This window comes from Gigantopelta aegis, chromosome 9, assembly GCF_016097555.1.
Source record: "Gigantopelta aegis isolate Gae_Host chromosome 9, Gae_host_genome, whole genome shotgun sequence".
Taxonomy (NCBI): Eukaryota; Metazoa; Mollusca; class Gastropoda; order Neomphalida; family Peltospiridae; genus Gigantopelta; species Gigantopelta aegis.
Window position 1 is genome coordinate 59,762,957 of NC_054707.1, and position 25,518 is coordinate 59,788,474.

Genomic DNA, 25,518 nt, shown 5'->3' on the forward strand with positions numbered 1-25,518 from the left:
AGCTAAGGATATTCATAAAGCACATACAAGGTATATGCTCAGAGGGAGAGAAGGGTGAGATCAGACATCCTCTGAATAGACAGCCAATACAGACAGTTAAGGATATTCATAAAGCACATACAAGGTATATGCTCAAAGGGAGAGAAGGGTGAGATCAGACATTCTCTGAATAGACAGCCAATACAGACAGCTAAGGATATTCATAAAGCACATACAAGGTATATGCTCAGAGGGAGAGAAGGGTGAGATCAGACATCCTCTGAATAGACAGCCAATACAGACAGTTAAGGATATTCATAAAGCATTATACAAGGTATATGCTCAAAGGGAGAGAAGGGTGAGATCAGACATTCTCTGAATAGACGGCCAATACAGACAGTTAAGGATATTCATAAAGCACATACAAGGTATATGCTCAAAGGGAGAGAAGGGTGAGATCAGACATTCTCTGAATAGACAGCCAATACAGACAGCTAAGGATATTCATATAGCACATACAAGGTACCGGGTATATGCTCTGAGGGAGAGAAGGGTGAGATCAGACATTCTCTGAATAGACAGCCAATACAGACAGCTAAGGATATTCATAAAGCACATACAAGGTATATGCTCAGAGGGAGAGAAGGGTGAGATCAGACATTCTCTGAATAGACAGCCGATACAGACAGCTAAGGATATTCATAAAGCACATACAAGGTATATGCTCAGAGGGAGAGAAGGGTGAGATCAGACATTCTCTGAATAGACAGCCAATACAGACAGCTAAGGATATTCATATAGCACATACAAGGTATATGCTCAGAGGGAGAGAAGGGTGAGATCAGACATTCTCTGAATAGACAGCCGATACAGACAGTTAAGGATATTCATATAGCACATACAAGGTATATGCTTAGAGGGAGAGAAGGGTGAGATCAGACATTCTCTGAATAGACAGCCGATACAGACAGTTAAGGATATTCATAAAGCACATACAAGGTATATGTTGTATATGCTCTGAGGGAGAGAAGGGTGAGACAAAGCCTGTCGTGCTTAGGTTCATTCCTCTTGGTGGACCTATTCTTTGACAGGTCGTTTTCCTCATCTCAACCAGAAAGAAAGAAAGAAAGAAAGAAATGTTTTATTTAACGACGCACTCAACACATTTTATTTATGGTTATATGGCATCACACATATGGTTAAGGACAACACAGATATTGAGAGAGGAAACCTGCTGTCGCCACTCTTTTCGATTAGCAGCAAGGGGTCTTTTATATGCACCATCCCACAGACAGGGTAGTACACATCACGGTCTTTGATATACCAGTCGTGGTGCACTGGCTGGAACGAGAAATAGCCAAATGGGCTCCATCGACAAGGATCGATCCCAGACCGAGCGAGCGCTTTACTACTGGGTTACGTCCTGCCCCTCATCTCAACCAATGGACTATGACTGGTATATCAAAGGTCATATATGGAATGTGCTGTCCAGTCTGTGTCAAAGTGCTTATTAAAGATCCCAAGCTACTAATGGAAAAAAGTTGCAGATTTCCTGTTAAGACTGTAAGTCAGAATTTTCGAATGTTTGAAATGCAAAAAGCTGATGATTAATAAATTAATATGCTAGAGTGGTGTCATTAAACAAAACAAACTTTAGCTCTGCTTTCTGTAACTCGGGGCTGTTGCAAGCATCACATACAGGAAGGAGGGTTTGCCAATAAGGTTTAAAAATGAAGTTTGTTGATGTTTTTTTTATCAATAAACTTAAATTCTGTGTCTTCCGTTTAGCATTATGGTGCGTTAAGTTGAAAAGTTTAAGTGCCTATGTTGAAGACACCACTGATATGCAAGTAAATTTTTTAATTACTGAATGAACTAAAATCCAACATTTCATAGCTTAACAACCATGTGACAACTGTGGAGTTTGTTATTTCTGAGATCGCAAACACCTTGTTTTAAAGAAATAATTAGTTGGAAATTTGGAACCCAAATAAGACTTAAAATAAGTTAACCATTTGATGGAATAGTCCGTGGCGAGGAGTGTGAATGCAAAATAAGATACCGTATATAGTTCAAGATATCCTAAATTAACAGTGCTAATGGCATCTTAGTTTGAACCATTTATCAGTTGCCAAGACAAAAAGAGGTGGTTAATTCTAAACACCCACAGGGACCGGATGCATGGAAGTCTTCATCCTTTTGTACACACTATTGACCATGAAATGATACCATGAGCATCATTGGACAATTACACAGTCTTGAGTGGAAAACAAGGTTACTATAAGCACAGCTCTACCTGAGAGCAAAACTGGTCAAAACAAAAGCAATTGTTTATCAAATTTCGACACAGAATTGTATGCAAACAAGAATAATGGAGAAAATGGAGCTGGAGTCTTTTGTATTTCAAATCTACTACCCAGCCCTACTAAAGGTCTTTAATAAGCACTTTCACACAGACAGGACAGCACATTCCATATATGACCTTTGATACACCAGTCATGGTGCACTGGTTGAGATGAGGAAAAAATCCTGTCAAAGAATAGGTCCGCCAAGAGGAATGAAACTAAGCACAGATCAAGAACGATGTTAATGACATTTTAGCACAGCATAGTTGTTAATTGAGTTGATATTTTTGTGTCCTGACAACTGTACTCGGAGGAACACCTGCATGTAACAAACGTGTGCACATGGTTTTTCGAAGGGAATGGTGTTTTTTTTTGCCACACAAACCGGACTTTTGTGCCATGTTTTTCATCATTGTCCTGAGTTTATTGATGCCAATTGGCTGTGAATTAAACCACAATGCGTCTTTCTTTTTCAGGTAATTGTGATTTACTGCAATGTAGAAAGGTGAATCTTGAGTGTTCATGACGTTTGGTCTGTTCATTGCATACAATTTATATACTTGTATGGCACATCGATTAAGATTTTCGACATTTGAGAAGATTTTGGGATTAAATGGCCTGATGTGTGCATTATTCCCATCTCTTGTTTTGCTGCTATGTTCGTTAAATTCCAGGTATTCTTGGCTATTTTCATCTGTTGTTAAATCTATATCACCCCATTTTAATTGGTGGTTTTCGTCTAAACCCCTGAATCCCATGAGTTTAGTGTTATGAAACCAAATTGCATGTGTTCAAAAGTGCATCCGGATTATTAAGACCAAGCTGCCCATTTTCCCATAGTTTCTCTTCTTCATTTTGTGTAATTGGCTCCGACTTTTTTGCTTTATTCCCAAGACCCTTTTGTTTCAATTCTTTTCTTCTAGCTTGCAGAATTTGTCTGCTTGTCTGAAATTGGTCGGACGTCAGTATGTGTACAAAATAATCATTTTCTTGTAGATACCTGTCAATACCTTTGTGGAAGCTCATCAGAGTGTCAGGCTCATAATCGGTTCCATCATCTTTCTTTAAATTTAACAAGAAGCCACCTATTAATGGATCCAGTTCGACAGGAGGAATTGACACAATATCTCGTGTTTCGAATCATGGGGGACAGGCCAACCAATTTTTAAATTTCTTTGTACACATCTCCGGTTTTTTCACGGTATTTGGATTTTTTTTGCTGTTAATGTACTTTTTTAAATCTTTGATGCTAGCAGCAATGGCATTTGGGGGGGGCTGTTCAGCATTTGGCAAAGGATTGGCAAGATTATCAAAAGCAATGTCAAAAATTTCGTTTTCATCATACTCAACTATAAATTCTTCAGAAAAGTAATTGTTTCCCTTCAAATCAACAAAAGAATTGTCCAAACTGAAATCACCAAAGTCCGTTTGTCCGTTTTCCATAGTTGAACATAGAAAATTGCAACAAAGCCTGAGTATCAAAACAGCAGATGATACTAACCTACTAATAAAACATCGGTGATCATTATTTCTTTCTTTTTTTCATTTTTAAAAACACAACATATATATTTTAAAGCAATAATATATTTTTATTAGTGTTAATTTTTAACATTAATGGGGGAAAATATCCCTGGTTTAAGAGTAAATAATAGAAAAAGTAAATAAAAGGGAGTTAACTCAAGAAAAATTAAAAAGGGAATTCTTCATTTAAAAGTTCGGTCTGTATTGCACATATGTGCGATACATAAAATAAATTTATTGCATGGTTTCGAAATGTCTTTATTACTATAGTAAGATTGAATAGGTATGTAATAAATTAAAATGACAGACCGTAAATTTTAAATACTATGGTATACACTGATGGTGTTATTTTATAAAATTGAAATTGTTTAGAACATCCATCTGTACATCCAAAATATTTATGTGTTTATGTGTTTTTATAATTCTAAAACTGAAACTGAGAAGTAACGTTATGGAGACAAGCCCTAATCTGGTTTTAGGGGATATTTTCTCTTTCAAATTATGACACAAAGTTGCTCTTGTTTCATTCTATTGTAAGTTTATTCAGCTGTGTTACAGCTTGTAGATTAATCAAACTTGGTGTCTATTTTCACAGGTTCAAACTAGCTAGGTCTGTGACTTCAACAAATTCTTTAATTAAGCTTTATCAATATATGGCAATTGATCACATATGTCAAATTATACATCAAAGTATTCATCAAAAAAAAAAAGAAGAAAAAAGAAGAATATCAAAATAGAAAAGATCTTGAAAAGGAAACAGAATAATTGGACATTAAGTTGAATAATACAAATATACTGAAACACAATGAAAACGCAAAAACAACTTTTCATTGCAAATAACGACAAACTAATATGACATTAATAACTGGCCCGTGAGTATGCGTGAAGACGACAGGGAAAGGATTGGCACAAACATCTCACATAAGCCATAGGAATGTTCCTCCACTCCTCCTGCAACGCCTGTGCAAGCTCAGTGACGTTATGCAGCTGGTGGCTGGCAGTGACGTACACCACGTCCTAACTCATCCCACATGTGTTCAGTTGGGTTCAAATCCAGTGAAACGGCAGGCCAATTCATAACGGTGATACCGGCTTGTTGCAGGAATGCCTGGGTAATTGTTGCAGTATGTGGACAGGCATTGTCTTGTTGAAACAGAAGGGGACCTCCTGGTCTTCGGTGACTGTGCAAAAGTGTCTGGAGAATTGGTCTTAGAATAACACTGGGCTATAAGGGCATCGTGGACAATGATGAGATCACTCCAGAAATCACAGTTGATTGCCCCCCATACCATCAGACAACCGCCGCCAAACCGATCACGTTCCCTCACACATCCGTCAGCGTACCGTTCATGGAGTCTCCTGTATACACGTGCTCTTCCATCGGCAAAGGAGACAGAGAAATGGGACTCATCTGAGAAAACAATGCTCCGGTAAAAGGCTGTTGGATGATTACCACTCTGAAGAGCAAACTGTAGTCTCGGAGCACGATGTCTCAGTGTCATGATGTTACCGTTGTACGGGCGTCTGCATCTGAGTTGACGATGACCGTCTTCAGATGGATAGGCCCTCCATGATGTCTTATCGTGTTGCTTGCTGTCATCGTCGCAGTTCTGAACCGGTCACGGAGGTGGCATTGTCGAAACTGCCGATCTTGGTGTGGGGTCGTAACGGGATGTTGACCAGGTCGAGGTCGATCACAGACACTCCCGGTCTGTTGATGACATTCAACAAGTCGTCCAATAGTTGATGGATGGACTCTAAAGGTCCTAGCAAGTTGGCTTTGCAAAGTCCCCCCTTGAACCATGCCCAACGCTCGCTCCCTTTGTTCTTCTCTGAGTTGTGGCATTCTTAATGTGACGAGGAATATGACACCGTTACGTGACTTTTATGTGTCCACATTTCATGTGCATTGCATACAGCATGATTGAGCATGTAGTGAACGCATTTCACACTATTTTGTGTATTTCTGCTATTGTATGTGTAACGAGAATAAAACCAGGATTAAAACCCAGACAAAAGTACTAATCAATGGCTTCCTCTCATAAATTGTTATTTTAAGTCCAATAAATATATTTTTCATTAATCACAACAAAATATTGAAAAATATCTGTTTTGCGTTTTCATTGTGTGTCAGTATATTAAGGATCTTAAAGGGAAAAAATGGAATTCGAGTTGGGGGGTGGGGGTGGGGTTGGGGGTGAGATGCAATATCTGTACAAGTCGAAATAAAACACTTGGTATCATATTGATGTACAATCCCATTTCTCTGAAATGAACATATCAGTTGTTTCAAATTATATGGCTGATAGTCCAGAAGGTTTAATAAAATATGAAGAATTAATTAGTGCCCTTAAGAAAATTAATAACAATAAAGTCCAAGAACCTAATTCGCTAAACTCTCGCAACTTTGCAATATCGCAGTGCAATGCAAAAAGACTTGCAAAGAGGATGTTTTGTTGTCTAGCAGACTTTGGTGAATTAGGCCCATGGATAAGATAGATTTTCAGTGTATATAGTTTACATTTGTATATGGACAAATACTCAAAAACACACACACATACACACTCTCATCACATACACACACAAACACATACACAAACACACATACAGACAGACAGACACAGACAGACAGACAGACACACACACACATTATGTATGCACATGCACTGGCCTCGGTGGCGTCGTTGTTAGGCCATCGGTCTACAGGCTGAGTGAGTGCTCCGCAAGGCTCAATGGGTAGGTGTAAACAACTTGCACTGACCAGTGATCCATAACTGGTTCAACAAAGGCCATGGTTTGTGCTATCCTGCCTGTGGGAAGCGCAAATAAAAGATCCCTTGCTGCTAATCGGAAAGAGTAGCCCATGAAGTGGTGACAGCGGGTTTCCTCTCAAAATCTGTGTGGTCCTTAACCATATGTCTGACGCCATATAACCGTAAATAAAATGTGTTGAGTGCGTCATTAAATAAAACATTTCTTTCTTTCTATTTACGTGCCCATATCCAAAAATAGGTTCAGGCACGCCCATCCTAGGTCTGGATTATGACTCATCAGAAGACAGTCCTGGGACAATGTATATGCTAGACAACACTCTGATGTCTTTTATACAGACTTATCTTAAGGATATTAACCACTGATTAATATATTTCTTGATCTAATCAACCAGAATCACTGGAACATTTGTTCTATTTTTGTGAGGTTATACATCTTTTTTTGGCATGATCTCATACAATGGTTAAACACTGTGTAATCTGATTCTTATTGTTGAACTTGTTTTAATGGGCTTGGAAAGCAACGAATGAATGTTTAGCACCCAAGTTCTAAAAAGACATCAGCTATTGGGTATCAAAACAATGGAGGGGCGGGAGGGGTAGCCCAGTGGTAAAGTGCTTGCTTGATGCACAGTCAGTCTGGGATCGATCCCCCATCAGTGGGCCTATTGGGCTATTTCTTGTTCCAGCCGCAACTGGTATATCAAAGGTTGTGGTATGTGATAACCTGTCTATGGGTGTGGTGCATATAAAAGATCCCTTGCTACTAATGGAAAAATGTAATGGGTTTCCTCTCTAGACTATATGTTGAAATTACCAAATGTTTGACATCCAATAGCCGATGAATAATAAATCAATGTGCTCTCAATGTGGTGTCGTTAAACAAGACAAACCTTTGAAATAACGATAAATGGGCTTCGAAACAAACAACAATACTGGAGCATATTGGCTATTGGATGTCAAAGGTTGGAAATATGTAGCAGGTTTCCTCTAAGTCTATAACAAAATTACTAAAAGGTTTGACATCCAACAGTCAACTATTAATATATCAATGTGCTCTAGCATTGTCATTAAACAAAACAAACTTAAAACTTCCATTTACACACAACTCCAGGTTCTTCAAATAAGTACATTTGTATGCATTCGTGCCTTCACTGCATTATACTTAAAACGACATGAAAATAATTCACTTTACGACAAAAAACACACACAAAAACTGTCAATAACATGATAAAACTTGAGCTAACATGGCAGCAAATGTATTTTGCCATGAGTATAATAGCTGTGGGATTAAATAAATGAGCAAATGTTGTGCTCATGGAGTATATTGAATGTACCAGTAATAATGTGCACGTTTCACATATCACAGAAATGACAAGGAATATGTACTTTATTTAGGGGATAACATCACTGTGTTTCGTTGTTAACTATAAGGATTTATCACAAAATTGGGATTTATCGAAAACACCACACATGAGGCTAAGTGGCAGCATATATTGGACGAGTTCTCAGAATTTTGTCATTATGATAAATCCTGGTTGCCCATGACAGCGTACATCTATCGTCCGATTTATCACGAAAATTAACCAATGGAAAAAAAGGCTTATATGAAAGTTGTATTAGAATGTACGTTGACACATTTTCTATTTAATATTTAAGTGTTAATTGGCAATTTTCATTTCAACTTATTTTCATGCTTATATCCAATAAAGGTTCAAGCATGCTATCCTAGGTACACACCTCAGCTATCTGGGCTGTCTGTCCAGGACAGTGAGTTAGTGGTTAGTGGTTAGCGAGAGAGAAGGTGGCATAGTGGTCTTACACCCACCAAACTCTCTTTGGGTGAGAGCCGGTACCCACCAGCCTTATGTCCGATGGCGTACTCAACTAAGGCATGCACACAATAGCAGATTCGATGAGAGGCAATCATTTTTCAGTTGAGAGATACCTCCATACTAAACTTGGGTTTCCCAAACTAGTGTCTCACAACTCATACATCAAAGACTGTGGAATGCATTGTCCTGCCTGTGGGAAATTGTTTGTGAAACCTTTAGCTGGGGGGGGGGGGGGGGGGGGGGGGAAGCAAATATCATCTTCATCAAGTGTCGAAATAACAAACCATATTAAATTCCAAACATTGGGAGATTAAAATGTGTTGAGATGTCATTAAGCAAGTAAACAAACAAACAAAAACAAGAGAGAGAGAAAATAGTGTAGTGGTCTTATACCTACCCACTGAGTCGTTAAAACTCGCTCTGGGTGGGCGCCGGTACCGGGTTGTGAACCCAGTACCTACCAGCCTTATGTCCGATGGCTTAACCACGACACCACCGAGGCAGGACTGAACTTATTGCACTGACTAGCAGGGTATTTGAGTCCACAACCATAACTGCCCAGGCACTGGACTTCAACAAAAACTGGAGCCCAGTTAACTGTAGCTAGGAATGTGTATTGTCAAACACTCCATTTGAAAGTAGTCTTACAGTTTAAAGTTTAGGGTTTCCCCTAGGTCCCGTTTGGACCCCGCTCTGAACCCATTAATTTCTATCCCAGGACTGTAACTTTAAAAACAAAGCAATAGCCTCTGTGATCAATCTGCAATAGAATTAAAAAAATATTATGCGTATTTGGTCCCAATAACAAAATTTAAAACAAGTAAATGTGTGTTAACTTCTAGAATTATAAAATGGCATCTAATTTACATTGCATCAAGACAATTCAACATCTTATCTGGACAAATTTGATTACAAACTGTTTTGTATGGTATTTAGTATTCAGAAATTCTGAAATTGCAATGGAGATAATGATGCCCTCGGGGGCCAATAGTCTACCAGCACAAAATATGGCTATTAGGTGTCCAACATATCTTTAATCTGATATTTGGTCAGGATTCGATCAACAAATCCATTTGCCCTAAGTCCTGGCTAGTGCATTTTTGGTATTACTATAATACATAGAGTACTAGCCAAAGCTTCCGCGAGAGCTAATGACTTTTTCAAACATTTGTCAAATACTGCACAGGGGTTTCCCCAGAGGCATATAGCATAGTGGGCCACTACTCCTTAGGTGTGTAAGTAAGCACTTTGACATTATGTAAGCACCTTAAATGAATTGCCGCTATGGTTTAATTGGCCATGTGTGACAACAGACTGTTGGTTGTAACAACTTTTGAAACTTAACAGTACGCAGGTATTTCTGGACCAGTACTCTGGAATCAAATACCTAAAGCTATCTGATCATAGACAAATACTGCTGTTTTTAAATATAGACTCCAGAAACATTTTCTAAAATAATATCATTTGTACATATATTTATTGTTTATTGCCATATATGTATTTTCTAGTTGTTCATAAATGTATGTATTGTAATTTTGTATTGTTTGTACCTGAGGGCCTCATGAAAGATTAGCTTTTGCTAACTGTGTTACCCTCCCTAAATAAAGAATTTATTATTATTATTATTGTTCATACCTCTAATAGGTGCAAGGCCCTCAACACCCTTTCCTTTGATCATGGTTGATTGTTAATTGCCATATATATATAGACAACGAAGCTGGCATGCTTCAATTGTGGTGTCATCTTGTCTCCCCGTCCACTTCGCTACGAGTATGATTATTAGATAAGCGCCATGCTGCTCCAAGATCAAATAATCCTAGCCCATGATTTTTATTATAGTGACCCACAAATTAGCATATTAAAATTATTTACCACAACCATTTATTCATATCCAAAAGATATTTGAAGACTTCCAAAAGCAACAATTAACATACATAATTAATCCTTTATTCTTTCTGACACTGATGACCCACACCCAGACCGCTATAAACCAATCCAAAAGCTGTTGTTCTCTTGTATAATCACTAAAACTGCAGTGTCCACGCCTTCTCTGTTTATAAGTAGTTGACAATCCCTTCCCAAAAAACACACTGAAAACACTGATTTATGTATGTCTGCACACTTGACATCAAAGAAAACAGTATTCGGTGAGTACGGAAACTTTGATAAAAATTCTGACAATGGGGGAATAGCCAGATCGGTTAATAGTCATGCTTTCTTGTCATCCAAGCAATCTGGTGAAGGGCCCAGAAATGGTGGGATAGAAAGAAAGGGTGTGAAGAGAAAATTAACAGTAAAAGACATTGAGACGAAGTACAAAGCGGTAATGGAGGTAGAGGCAGGTAAAAAGACAAAAAAACTAATTGCTATTGACTTTAGTATCCCCCAAAGTACACTTTCAACCTGGGTTAAAAACAAAATTTCTATTCAAGAGGGTTATTTAAAGTTTGGGCCAAAACGTAAGAACATGAGATCAGGAATGTTTGAAGATGCAGACGCCGCAACTTTGAAATGGCTTAAAAATGCTAGAGATAAAAAGCTTCCCATTTCTGGCCCTGTATTACTTACAAAAGCGGAAGAATTTGCAAAAATGTTTGACTGTGTAAATTTTAAGGCTTTCAACAGGGTGGCTTGATAAATTTAAAGAAAGAAATGGGAAGTGTGCCAAACAATCTTTAATTACAAAAAATTTCTGATAGTTCTGCTCTTTGTACTTTGTGATTTGAGAGCTATAAATTATTTTGTACTGTTGTGAATGTTTTATATGTGAAAAAAAGTACATAACCTAGTGCTATTTGATTTGTTATTTGTTAGTTATCATATACACAGAAGGAATGTGCTAACATCTGTGTGTTGGGGACAGGGATGGAGCAGCAAACGTGTCTTCCAATATCAACGAAATGATAATACTACAATGCAGTTTCACTTTGGGGTCTGCTGTACGAATTTCGAAAACTCGAACTCCCTGAAACTCGAACTATTTCGTCGTCCCCTTCAACTTCGAGTTAACAAAGTTTGACTATATATATATATATATATATATATATATATATATATATATATATATATATATATATATATATATTATATATATATAAAGATAGAATTTCACAACGTTAAACAGTTGTGAAATTCTATCTTTTTATATATTCATCCGATACACTTCATTCTAATAACTTTTCTATGTATATATATGATTTTTATTTTAAAGTGCGTAACTCTTGATCATACCCTACCCCATAACCTTGTTTTGTAACTACCCTCCTAACTTACCTGCATGATTTATTACTGAATACTGTTCATAATTGTTTTGGGTGTCCAACTCAAGAGTATTGCCAGTCACCCAAAATAAAGACAAAGGAAACGTCTTTATATGTTATTGCTATCAAAACACTGGCTCGCGACTGTTTCTCAAGTGGAAAAATGCTCATTCAGTTTCAAGCCAGTTTTGAGAGAGTTGTATTTCTGTGCAAGGGGCGGAGGGATGTAGCATATTGGTGTTTATATTATATCAGTAGATATAGCAGATATGAATTATAATTTCGCCATTTAATATGTATAAAATATAATCTGTAAACGTAGAAAGGTTAAACTAATAATGATTGTAAATAAGTGAGAAACAATATGTATTCCTCACCAATGTACCCACTTCGTGGAAATGAACTCAAACACGTGACCTAGATTTACAACATAAACTGGTACGACAAAACACAACTAATAAAATGTACTACTTGTTGTCGCTAGTAATCAAACATTTAGTATCAACAATGCAACATGTCTTAAACAGTATTTAATTTTATTTAATCGCATTTTCTAACTTTACGACAAGCAGCTGGCAGTACACTACTGAATAGTAGACTGGCCTCACGGACATGCAAATAGCACTTATTTACACCACGAGGCAGATCAACAGAACAAAACTGGTTGAAGAAGTGTTTGGTTCTAAAAATCGACTTGGAAAAAATCGTTCCAATTTTTTTTTGCCAAACCGAAAATTCTTTTGCAATTTTTTTTTTTTTTCTTCATAATTGGCGACTTTGGCGAACAACAGCACGAGCCCTGGTACTATTGAAGTTAAATAAAAATAAAAATATACTGTGTCCACAGGGATGCACGTGTATGCAATATGGTGTGTCCCATCCTTGATCGCTGCATCAAGGACTCGGGACTCCGGGTCCGTGAGAACCCTGACATATCATGACCTTTGACACATCTGTCACTGGGTACATTTTACATTGTTAACACAATGCAAAGGATCACCAGTTTCAGGATGCAATAAAAAATAAAAAATTGCTAACAAAACAATCCACAAAGACACTATATAGAGAATACTCCCCGAGTGTCTTGTGATATCATAATTTATCAGCATGGGTTGATAAAAGTATGCAATCCGAGTGCTGATAAATATACATATAAGCATGATATCCATATATGCTACCTGCAACAAACAGGGTGTCACGTGTTATTTAAATCTGACAAAAAAGATGCTCAAGTCAATGTTTTTGCAAACTCTACTGATGTGACTTTTTATCAAATACTTTTTTTCCCCCGATTTCATTTTTCATGAAAATGGTCATGTTTACAATTAGTTCTGGTCCAACTTCAGCCACACGTTCGCTACCACTGAACATATTCCTAAGATCTTCATATTAATTCAAGACCTTTTCTATAAGCTTTTACACAAGAGCAGGTGTGCCCCGATAATCAAGTTTCGTTTTGATAAAGTCCATGTACATTCAATTTATGACCCAAGATGTAATTGTTACAAAGATCCCGACCACTTCTGCTACCGTATTTGACCGGAAGCTCAGGGGACTAAGACAACTCATTGTAAGCTTAGCATGGGGTGGGTTTATTCCTAGACAAAGGGCAAGTTTTTTTGTTTTTTTTAAAACCCACAAAAAACATTAATTTCTTTTTGCATTTTAGTCAGTCAACCATCACTAACTTTAATTTTAGGATTTACAACATCCTAAAATTGTCAATCATCTAATATGAACATAGAGTAAACTCACGATTAATGAAGAGAAGAAACACACTCTTTTTCATGGAGTAGTTGGCATTAGAGACAAAACCATGAATCTTGAACGAAAGTCGACTGTCTTCATGTGTCACCTCCAGCAATTCTCTGAAATAATGATGTTAACTTTCTAATTAGAAATATTATTTTTTCATTTTATTTGCACTTCAATCAACCCTCTTTACATTATTCTCAACCCTCTTTACATTATACTCAACCCTCTTGACATTATTCTCAACCCTCTTTACATTATACTCAACCCTCTTTACATTATACTCAACCCTCTTTACATTATACTCAACCCTCTTTACATTATTCTCAAACCTTTCTCAACCATCTTTACATTATACTCAAGCCTCTTTTCATTATACTCAAGTCTCTTACATTCTCAACTCTCTTTACATTATACTCAACCATCTTTTCATTATTCTCAACCCTCTTTACATTATACTCAACCATCTTCACATTATACTTAACCCTCTTTACATTATACTCAAGGTTCAGGCTCTTTAAATATGAAGTGTTATTAAATTATTAAATAATAAATAATGATATATAAAAAATAAAATGAAAATAAATTTTTTGGGACAAAACTAAATGAAATGTTTATAAATATAATTAAAAAGGTTGTTTCATAATTATGCCCAGTAAAATATTAATTAAATGGAATGTAACAAAAAACTCATTTGTGTATTATATAAATACAATATATTTTATCGCTGCTTCATAATTATATCCGTGGAAATGTTAATTAAACAGCACAAGTCAAAACACTCATCTGTATATTAAATAAATATAACAAACATAATTTTCAGCCTTTGAAGAAAGAACATCACACTAGTCCAACTTCCAAAGCCCATTTTTGAGGTATACCTGACATGGAAAGATGCAGAAGGTCATCACCAGAAACTATTCAGGGTGGGGGTACTAAATTCTGACCTGGGCATGTTACTTTTTTTTTCACAAGATTGTTAATGTATTGTGGATAAATGTACAGCTATTTTAATCAAATGCATTAGAGTATTCTGTAATCTAAACTGATTAAACTCTTAACCAGAAATAACATAAATTAATTAAATAATAAAGCCAACCATCAACACAAATTCATAGCATAAAGAACTTTAAATTTGCAATGCAGGAACCACACAACCCCAAACCATAATTACACCCCACCCCTATCCCCTCATTTCAATTAATTTCAATAATAAACTGACTTAAACACCTTCAGTAGCATCACCTACAGAATGATGAGTGTATAACTGTAATCAATGTCTATAAACAATATGCCTTCGATGTTGAATTATTTTTTATGCATCACACTTAATGCTGATAGGTACTCGGTTCGCGTCCTGGTACACATTTGCTATTGGGTGTCAAATAATTTTATGTACATGTATATGAATATGATTAACTATAACCATAACTATAACCATGTGTATCACTATCATTTATCAATAATCTTCATGACTGTCATGGTTACTACATGTAGTTCTGTTATCTTAAATGGGGGGAGGACGGAAGAGGAAAAAAAAAGAAATGTTTTATTTAATGACACACTCAACACATTTTTTTTTTACAGTTATATGGTGTCAAACATATGGTTAAGGGCCACACAAATATTGTGGGCTACTCTTTTGGATTAGCAGCAAGGGATCTTTTATATGCACCATCCCACAGACAGGGTAGTACATACCTTTGATATACCAGTCGTAATGCACTGGCTGGAACGAGAAATAGCCCAATGGGAATCAATCCCCACCACCACCCAAATTAAAAAAAAGAGAGGAATACTTGACCCTTTTAAATCTCTGAAGGATTCAATGTTATGATGATTCTACTAGGCTGTTTTATTGTTACATAAATGGGAACTATTTACTATGTGTGTGTGTGTAATACAGCATCTTTGTAACTGACCTCAGTGAATATTATTAATATTGATTGTGTTGCAATTACAATTAAATGTAACGTTTGTTATAAATTACAGTTTGTAGGTAAGAAATAAATGATAAGACTTGCTTAAGTGCCACTTGTCCGGGGTATAAAATAATTACAAGCTTGTTTCATAAACCCCACATGCTACCCACCCCGGTCGGGCTGCTGGTGCTCCTTTGCACTTGCCATCGCCAGCAGTTCCCTCGGCACCTGCGCCCATGACAGGTGTGCGCTACAACAGCTTGTTCTGAATGTGTACATAAAACCCTACGACCTGACCTGACCTGTTCTGTTTCATAAATTCCATATGCCACTCTCGCTCATGCAATAATCTATAGACACACAGTGGAAATATGTATGATTTTCAAACTTATTTGTTGTTAACATTATATATGCTAATGTTACTGAATAAACTGATGCATGGTATTGCACACGTTTTATGTCTTCATCAATGGCAAAGGGTGGGACGTAGCCCAGTGGCTTGCCTGATTAACATTGGTTTAGGATTGATCGGTGGGCCTATCGGGGTATTTCTTGTTCCAGCCAATGCACCAAAACTGGTATATCAATGGACGTGTTATGTGTTATCCTGTCTGTGAGATGGTACATATAAAAGATCCCTTGCTACTAATGGAAAAGTGTAGCAGGTTTCTTCTCTAAGACTATGTCAGAATTATCAACTGTTTGACATTTAATAGCCGATGATTAACAAATCAATGTGCTCTAGTGGTGTTGTTAAACAAAAACTTGATCAACACAAATAGGTCCCAAGTGCAATAGCTTGAGGGTTTATTGGCTGTCAATCAAAATCTCAAAAGTGTGCAATAATCATGCATACTATTATTAAATGTATGTGGTAATTAATTGACTTTTGCTTTGCTCCTTATAGTAGCACTACATGATGGCACTATAGCTCAATGAAAGGTACATTTAGGCTTTAAAAGTGTACAATTATTAAGCCTGTAGGAACTGAGGGGTATGTGTGTGCGAGTAGGGATGAAAGTGGAATTTTTTTTGTTCCAATCTATATGAATAAAGGTAAAAAAATATGTTTTGTGCCCCCCCCCCCCCCCCCCCACTAAAAAAAACCCTATGAATGATGTAACTGTCATAACACTTTTTAATATCCAATTTCAGCTGCTATTTTTGGCGAGTAATTTGTTTCCTCATTTATTTTATCAATATCCCAATACTACTTTTTTATATTTTGTCATAAGACTTATTACTACATAGAGATTATTATACGAACTTGTGTGTCGTACAGGATTTTACGAAACGAGTGTCAGGATTTTTGTATTGCCCGAGCGAGAGCGAGGGTAATACATGAATCCTGACAAGAGTTTCGTAAAATCAATACGACTCACACGCAAGTGTAATAATTTCTTTATTATCCATATTATTATTGTTGTTTTCTTTATGAATAACAAGACCCAACTCAAAATGTTTCAGCCACAACTAGAAGGAGATGACAAAATGACGTCATATTTCACATGCACAGTCTGAGCTAGGACTGGAGAAGCAACGTCATGTGATGACGTCGCTTCCCCAAATTACGTCATTACACTTGTTATTACGTGTGTGCTTCACATGATTATTATTAAGTCAGTTATGTTGAACCATATGGATAATAAATAATGCTACTCCATCTCAGTTATTAAAGATGTCATTTCAAACCATGCCCCCCCCCCCCCAATCTAATTAGTATTGTAATCAATGATCTATACTCTTTATGAAAGATTATATAACTTTAATGACAGTTATTCGACCACCTTGTGATTTATGTTTGAAGATTCCAATTAGAATGACACAGCATGATAGCTAGCATGATATGATCAATATAATTTTTTGACAAGAATACCCATCATACATGGCAGGCGTTTGACAGCGAAGAAGTTTGTTTTGTTTAATGACACCACTAGAGCACATTGATTTATTAATCATCGGTTATTGGATGTCAAACATATGGTAATTTTGACAGTTATAGAGAGGAAATCTGCTACATTTTTCCATTAGTAGCAAAATATTTTTTATATACACCTTCCCACACAGGATAGCATACCATGGCCTTTGATATAGTAGTTGTGATGCACTGGTTGGAACCAGAAATAGCTTAATGGGCCCACCGATGGGGATCGATCCTAGACTGACCGCGCATCAGGCGTACACTTTACCACTGGGCTACGTCCAGCCCCGAGTTTGACAGAGAAGCACACATATTAATAAATGAAATACAATGTGGTGGGATGGATTAACAGTTTAACTGAAACAACCACTGGGCTATGTCCAGCCCCGAGTCTGAGAGAGAAGCACACATATTAATAAATGAAATACAATGTGGTGGGATGGATTAACAGTTTAACTGAAACAACCACTGGGCTATGTCCAGCCCCGAGTCTGAGAGAGAAGCACACATATTAATAAATGAAATACAATGTGGTGGGATGGATTAACAGTTTAACTGAAACAACCACTGGGCTATGTCCAGCCCCGAGTCTGAGAGAGAAGCACACATATTAATAAATGAAATACAATGTGGTGGGATGGATTAACAGTTTAACTGGAACAACCACTGGGCTATGTCCAGCCCCGAGTCTGAGAGAGAAGCACACATATTAATAAATGAAATACAATGTGGTGGGATGGATTAACAGTTTAACTGGAACAACCACTGGGCTATGTCCAGCCCCGAGTCTGAGAGAGAAGCACACATATTAATAAATGAAATACAATGTGGTGGGATGGATTAACAGTTTAACTGGAACAACTACTGATGATACTGCATTCATTCGTGATTATTAAAATACACCTGTCACGTCACAATATTGTCTCAACGCTCCATTATTTTTCATTAATGGAGAGATGAAACCCTACTTAATTAACCCACCAAAATCACAGGTGTTAAACTCCATACTAACATATATTGACATAAAGATATTATTTACTGGTGTATTTTAAGTAGGTGAATATCCTCTTAACTCTCCATTCCTGAAAAATAATAGGCCTAGCGGCCCTCGTCTCCATTATTTTTTCAGGAATGGAGAGTTACTTGGACATTCCCCTATACATAAAGTTGTTGTTCTTTATTCTATCACTTAAAAACAAGGGTGCGGCAGCAGCAAAATTATTTTCTCTGTTGAAGACCAAGTGTAACAATGTTTATATATTTACAAAGCTAGTTATGTTAGGCCAACAAGACCTGTATACCTGAGCATAATGTTTTGATAAGATAATTAGGTGTATACCACCAAATCAAATCCCATAGACAACAATAGTAACATATGTGGCTAAAACTGCTACCTGCAGCATATCAAACCACAATAGCCGATGTATATTTTTGTGCTGGGGTGTTGTTAAACATTCATTCATTCATCAATGAACATATATACAACAGATATAACTAATAGCACCCCTCATACTTCTAGTTAATCAGAAAAAATTGGGGGTAATGCAAGCTGCTCATTTCAGAGATAACGGGTAGCGTCTATGACTACCTTTCTTCCGCACAAAATTTGAGTACTTTTTATTTTACAGGTACCCCATACATGTTTAAAGCACAAGGCTACTTGTAGTACTAGATGAAATAAAATTGCATACATTTTTGGCCCAGATGAAGCTAATGTTTTTTTACAACCACACTCACATTTATCACCAATCACAGGACTTGTGATATTAACTGTTCTATCAAAAGTGTTTTGGTTTAGTATTACCTATACGACCATGATACATCTACAAAGTTCTAGAGAATTGTTTCTGAGACCTCGTTTCGAAGACTTTTCTTCTTGATATACTGTCAAACATTTCAAAGACTTTGTTCTGCTCCAAGTGAGCAGTCTACGAAACAAAATATCAAATACATGTGTTCCAGTCAGAATATATAAACAAATCACATGACGTGGCCAGACACAGGATCCTGGTCAAAATATCAGTGCTAATATATCTATGTCCTGCAGCAATGGAATGAATGAATGGATGTTTAACAACACCTCAGCACAAAAATAACAATCGGCTATTAGGTGTCAGACAAGGTATGCAGCAATGGAATGTCATGATCGAATGTCGTAATTAAGTTTAGCTGTACCTAGACAAAAATAACGGGGATGAGGTTGTTTCAGTAAAGAAAGAACCAAGTATAATTAATATAAGACTCCACTATATGCTGTCATGCGGAATAGAAAAAGTACACCCACAGTGATGGACATTTTCACACGGGGCCAAAACCCCCAATCAAACCTTTTTGTTTTTTAAAGTATTAAATTTTATAAAATCATACATACATATATAATGTGGGTTGACCCCCCACCCCCAATATAAAATCAGTGGCCTTGATTAATATATTTAATAATATTTTAAACACATATTTATATGTAAATGTATGTGTTGCTGTTTTTTTTAAATAATAATGGCAACATATTAATTATTTAAATGCTATTCAGTCTTAGTTAATATAAATTAGTATTTTTTCTTACACCATTTTGGCAAAGGATATAACTCATGGCAAATATAAAAGTCATATATCGAGGGGTTAGTGCCAGAACCACTTATCTCCTTCCCACTTCAATCTGAGAAAACTGCACTGAAAACTTTGGAATGAACTTAAAAATCGGAAACTTAACTTTTGCTAAACATTTAGCTTTTAGATGCTAGCAGTTATTTTTGTTAGTATAAAACTTAAAAGTTTTGTCTGCTAATAATAATAGATCATAGATGAAGAAATATTTAATTTATTCTGGCGTCTGGAATTTGAATACAAACAAGCATGCCAGAGCAAGCTATTTTATAAACAGTGTTTCTTACAGCCCAGCATGTGACAAATTGTGTGAAATCTCAAGTGAAGAATAAAGTTATCTTGCAGTGAGTCCACATGGCATACTGTAAACGTTCAATTTCACAGCAGCTCTGAAACACCTAATTGGGCCTGTGTTGTTAATACTTTGAAAATGTACTGGAGGCAGGAAGTAATTGTAAACAATAACAAATTATCTCTGGATGGCAGACACTGGCAAGGGTCATGGGTGTTTCCAGCTGTGTGCACAGTAACCTTATCCTACACTGAGATGGTGAATCAGGTTCCCTGGTATTGTAGCAGGTTGCTAGAAGCACTTAAAAACTTTAGAAAAACTATTTGTTAAGCAAAGCCAATCTTGAAAACATTAATTATTACATGAGCTATCATGCCAGTTTTAACAGATATATTTATTACATTAATTATTACATGAAATGTAAGCTATCATACCAGTTATAACAGATATATTTATTACATTAATTATTACATGAAATGTAAGCTATCATACCAGTTATAACAGATATATTTATTACACTAATTAAACACGAAATGTAAGCTATCAGAGTAAACTGCACCATATCTGTAGTGTTGAGGTACTGACTGAATTAATAATGTTAATTCAACAGTTAAGATAAGTTAATACGTTTAATGAATTTTGATACACAGTAATTTAACGATTCAAAATGAATACAGGGCCAGTAACTATATTCGGCATTTTTTTCTTAAAAGTTTCCATTCGTTGTAAAGTGTCTAAGTTTTAACATGTTCTAAAACAAATGTTCTTTAACTTAATATTTAAACAGCAATTTAAAGAGAATAAAATGACAAATATATTTACAATCAATGTGCAATGATTTCTAGCATAATACGCATTTTCATAGGTTTTACAAAAATGCACAAAAAAACTCATTGTGTGCAAGATGTTTGCATGTAACATGGATCAGATATTACTGAAACAATGTTTACAAGTTATCTGTGATTAACACTGGTCTTTAATTCATTTTGTTGAGTATATTTTAAATATGCAAGTAATACTACTAAAGATAACTGTGTTCAAACCAAAATCTATTGATTGATATACTTTAAATTGCACAGATATGCACTGGTGTATCCGGGTAGCCAGGGATTGGGCACAAGAGGACCTTGCCTTCTCAAATATACCTCTTTTTTTCACAATACCAACTTTTATAATGCATGTCGCCCCATAACATGTGTAAAAGCAGTGCCCTCTATCCCCACTCCACCCCCAGTATAAAATCCTGGCTACCCTAATATATATGCGCCGTTAAGGTTTATTAACTAGTTGGATATTGGCATGGATGGGAAAGAAATATTTAATGGCACGCAAGCACATATTTTTATATGTCCTCTCTGTGAGGTATTTCGACACTTGGCCTATAAAATGGAAAAGTAAAATTGTCACCAGCATAGTAGCTGCTCCAAGAAAACAGCTACTAGGTATCATTTGTAGGCACTTCCTCATTGACAGGAAAGTACATACTACAATCTTTAATTTAATGTACCAGTCCTGGGCACTGTTTGAAGTAAGACAAAAGCCGATGGGTCCACTAAGGGCAAACAATCATATATCCACTGGACTATGCTGACATGGGTGATATACTGCATGCGTGTACAGGAATGAACTTCTCTACTAGTCTTATTATATATAAATTGCAAATACATTGCGGTAACTGTAGGTAAAAAATAAGACACATTTTCAGGTATAGTTTCATGTTCTGATTGTCAATGTTTTGAAACATTTTAATTTGTTCATTGAATAAAGATTGTTGATTAAAAATTTTAATAAATTGATATTCTAATAATGATAACAGTGAATGCGATTAAGTACAATGAGATCAGGCGTAAAAAAATATCTAAATACAGTTTAATGCATTCGTCGTCAGCATTGATCTGGTGCGTGATTAAGTATAATGTTTGTCTAATGCGCTCGTACAATGATAATCATGTACACACACATATTTTATTTAAACACACTATAGCAGTAATCACTTTGTTATAATGACCAGAGATCCCCCATCATTGGAACATCTGAAATGTTACAATTATTCCAATTAGTATAGTAATATCTAGATATTTTAGCCGAGAAAATATGAATGTGCATACATTTCAACTACTACAGTGAACAATATTTATTAGTACTATGCATATTTATGTTACATCATTTACATAAAGGGGTCGCTTCTTCTAACCAATTAGTTATAATATGAACGGACTCTAATTTAAAGAAAAATGCTTGACCTTTATCTACTAATTCATTTTCAACTACTATATGTATTTCAGGTTTGTCCGAGCTTTTTTTAACCACTGCAAAACTGAACCTGCCATAACGCTAAATGTAGTTGATTTTTGGAACAGACATTCTTACTGGTATTGTTAAGCTATGAATAAACATTTAGAAATTAGTATAATGAGCCATTTTTAATTGGCCAATCAAAATAAGGGACACAAATGGTTTTGTAAACTTCCGGGAAAACGTCGTCGACAAGTGACAAAAACAAGAGGTGAGACGTTTTTAACAACCGGTGTTTAAACATTAAAACAAGATTACTAGTACAAGTGTTTGTCTTTATTTCACACTTTCTGGAGATTTGATTGAACCACATCCTGGATTAATTTCATTAATTGTATACACAGTGTGGTCGCCGCTGGACATGTGGCTGCAGCACTTAGAGGAATCGCTCAGAAAAGGATAATATTACGTATACCTCTGTTCACCACTCTAGTATCGATTTAATGTTATGTACCAAAGTATAGTTTTGTAGGTGTTAGTAATTTAAAAAACAAACAAACAAAAAACAAAAAAACAAAAACCATAACATCGCGAAAATTAAAAACCGCGAACTGCCTGCATTTTTGATACCGCGAAAATTTACTGCCGCGAATAATACCCGTTTTACAGTATGTGTCAAATATTATATAATGTCTATAAAATATACAATGACTAGAAAAGTTAAAATCCTGTGTTGATGCCTTCGAAATAATATAAACTAATTTCTCTCTATGCTAAGTAAATTAAAATATTTTATTGCGTATGGTCATAAAACATCAATCTAATTAAAATTAGCTCCACAATGTGGATCTAACACCAGCCAGTTGGAGCTCATGTCCACCAATCAAAACCTTACTTGCAGAATCCTGCCAGTGATTTAAAAATAATTTGAAAACATTCCGAATTATCCTGAGGGTATACGATATGTTTCATGTGAATTATGAATGCCTTATTTAGACTAGTAGAACTAATTTTAATCAGACTGCTAACAACACTGAGTAGTCTCCAATGTCCAAGTAACATTTCGTCTGTAAATAATAATTTAAATATTGACCAATCACACTTCGCCTTTTATAACGTTATTTGGGAGCATACAAATTCTAAAAATATCGGACGAGTCTATTTTAGTGGCCGCAGTACAGCGAACCATACCAATACATACGGGGTGGGTTATCAGTCTTCAATTTTACATTAAAAATTATTTATTTGTAAAAAACCCCAAACTAAATCAGTCTTCAGTTTTACATTACAAATTATTTATTTTATAAAATAAAACATGTTTTAAGGCGTTCGTAATTCACACGAAACATGTCGTATACCTTCAGGATAAATCGGAATGTTTTCAAATTATTTTTAAATCACTGGCAGGATTCTGCAAGTAAGGTTTTGATTGGTGGACATGAGCTCCAACTGGCTGGTGTTAGATCCACATGTAATAGTGGAGCTAATTTTAATTAGATTGATAAAACATTTATCATCTTTGGGCCAGCATCCTTATTTTCATTTTTTATATATAATATTCACATTGTCTACGCAATACAGACATAGCTAGTTCATAATTTTTAACTAAGGTTGTTGTGTATGGGAGCCATGTTTAAAAAAAGAAAGAAAGAAAGAAAGAAAGAAAACAATTTTATATTTAATGACACAATCAACACAACTACAGGTATGTGGTGTCAGACATGTGGTTAATGACCATAAATATATTTTAGAGAGGAAACTATGGGCAACTATTTTTTTTTAATTAGCACCAAGGGATCTTTAATACATGCATCATCCCACAGACAGGATAGTACATAGCATGGTCTGTAACACCAGTTGTGAAGCACTGGCTGGAATGAGAAGTAGTCCAATGATTCCACTAACAGGGATCGATCCTAGACTGACTGCACATCAGGCCAGCACTTTACTACTGGGCTACATCCTGCCCGCGGCAAATTAATTTAGTTATATTATTTTTTCTCTAATACACATAGTAACTATTCAAACTAAAATAAGGGAAAATAACTTTCCTTTTTAACTAGTTTCTCTATGTCTCTGTTCAGTTAATATTTTCTCAACTGCGTGTTTCTTCTGTAGAGATAAATGAACTCTGCAATCACTTCTAATTAAACTATTTACATAACCGACATTTATTCAGCAACTAGTTAACACACATTTACCACATTCCAGATGTCTAAGAACTAAACACTTCCAGCCCCCCCCCCCCATTGTCTGCAGCCCATCTCAGATTATCACCAACAGACTGGTCATCGTGTAGCGTAAACAATTAATTCTAGCTACCTGCTATTTCTTTGTAAGCCAAAACACCCAGCCTGAGATAGTTTACATGAAACACCATCGCTGGATGTAAACACTTAGAGCTAGCATATGACATTAGCCTGTCATGCTGTCTGGCACCTAGGATTCAATCTTCTCAGACAGTTTACAGCCCACCACAATCCAGTGTTGTAAGCTAACGTGTTATGGATGTCAGCTATGGGTGGTACTACAAAATTCTAGAGAGACAGAATAAGGTAGTGCTGAAAACATGGTTTTGGCTTTTTGTGGAAATGGACATACAAAATAATTGGTTTGGGTTCTGATGTATAAAAGCACAAATAAATGATTGATTTGAATGAGATATTGTGAAATGATAGTACACATTTCCATGATGCTGGCAAGGTAATTAACTCATTTTTGTATAATTCACCATATAATGGGTTCTGACACTAACCCCTCCATATCTCTCTCAAATTAATTTGATACAACAACAATATTGATATAATGTTAAAGTGACCCAGTTGACGAACATAGTCATTGTAATGAGGTCTGACTCTGTGTGTGTGTGTGTGTGTGTGTATATATATATATATATATATATATATATAGTCAGACCTTGTTAAATATATAAATTTTCCCCTGTTCATGCAGTATGGTTTGACTTCTTTTAACTTAGTTTTAAAATTTCCCCGATGAAGCTTGAACAGGAAAAATTTGAATTAAAGAGAGATATATGACTTTTAAAGGAGTCCCCTTGCTACTTTAGAGGAGTGGTGCAAG

The 25,518-nt window shown here is 35.9% G+C and overlaps 1 protein-coding gene across 1 annotated transcript in view; it reads right to left on the reverse strand.

The window, feature by feature from the left end:
- Window positions 1-25,518, reverse strand: part of LOC121382358 (DNA mismatch repair protein Mlh1-like) — a 273,672-nt gene that overhangs the window by 145,951 nt on the left and 102,203 nt on the right. The window contains exon 9 of the mRNA XM_041511944.1: window positions 13,467-13,579. Within this exon, the coding sequence (XP_041367878.1) occupies window positions 13,467-13,579 (113 nt within the window). The remainder of the gene's footprint in view (window positions 1-13,466; window positions 13,580-25,518) is intronic.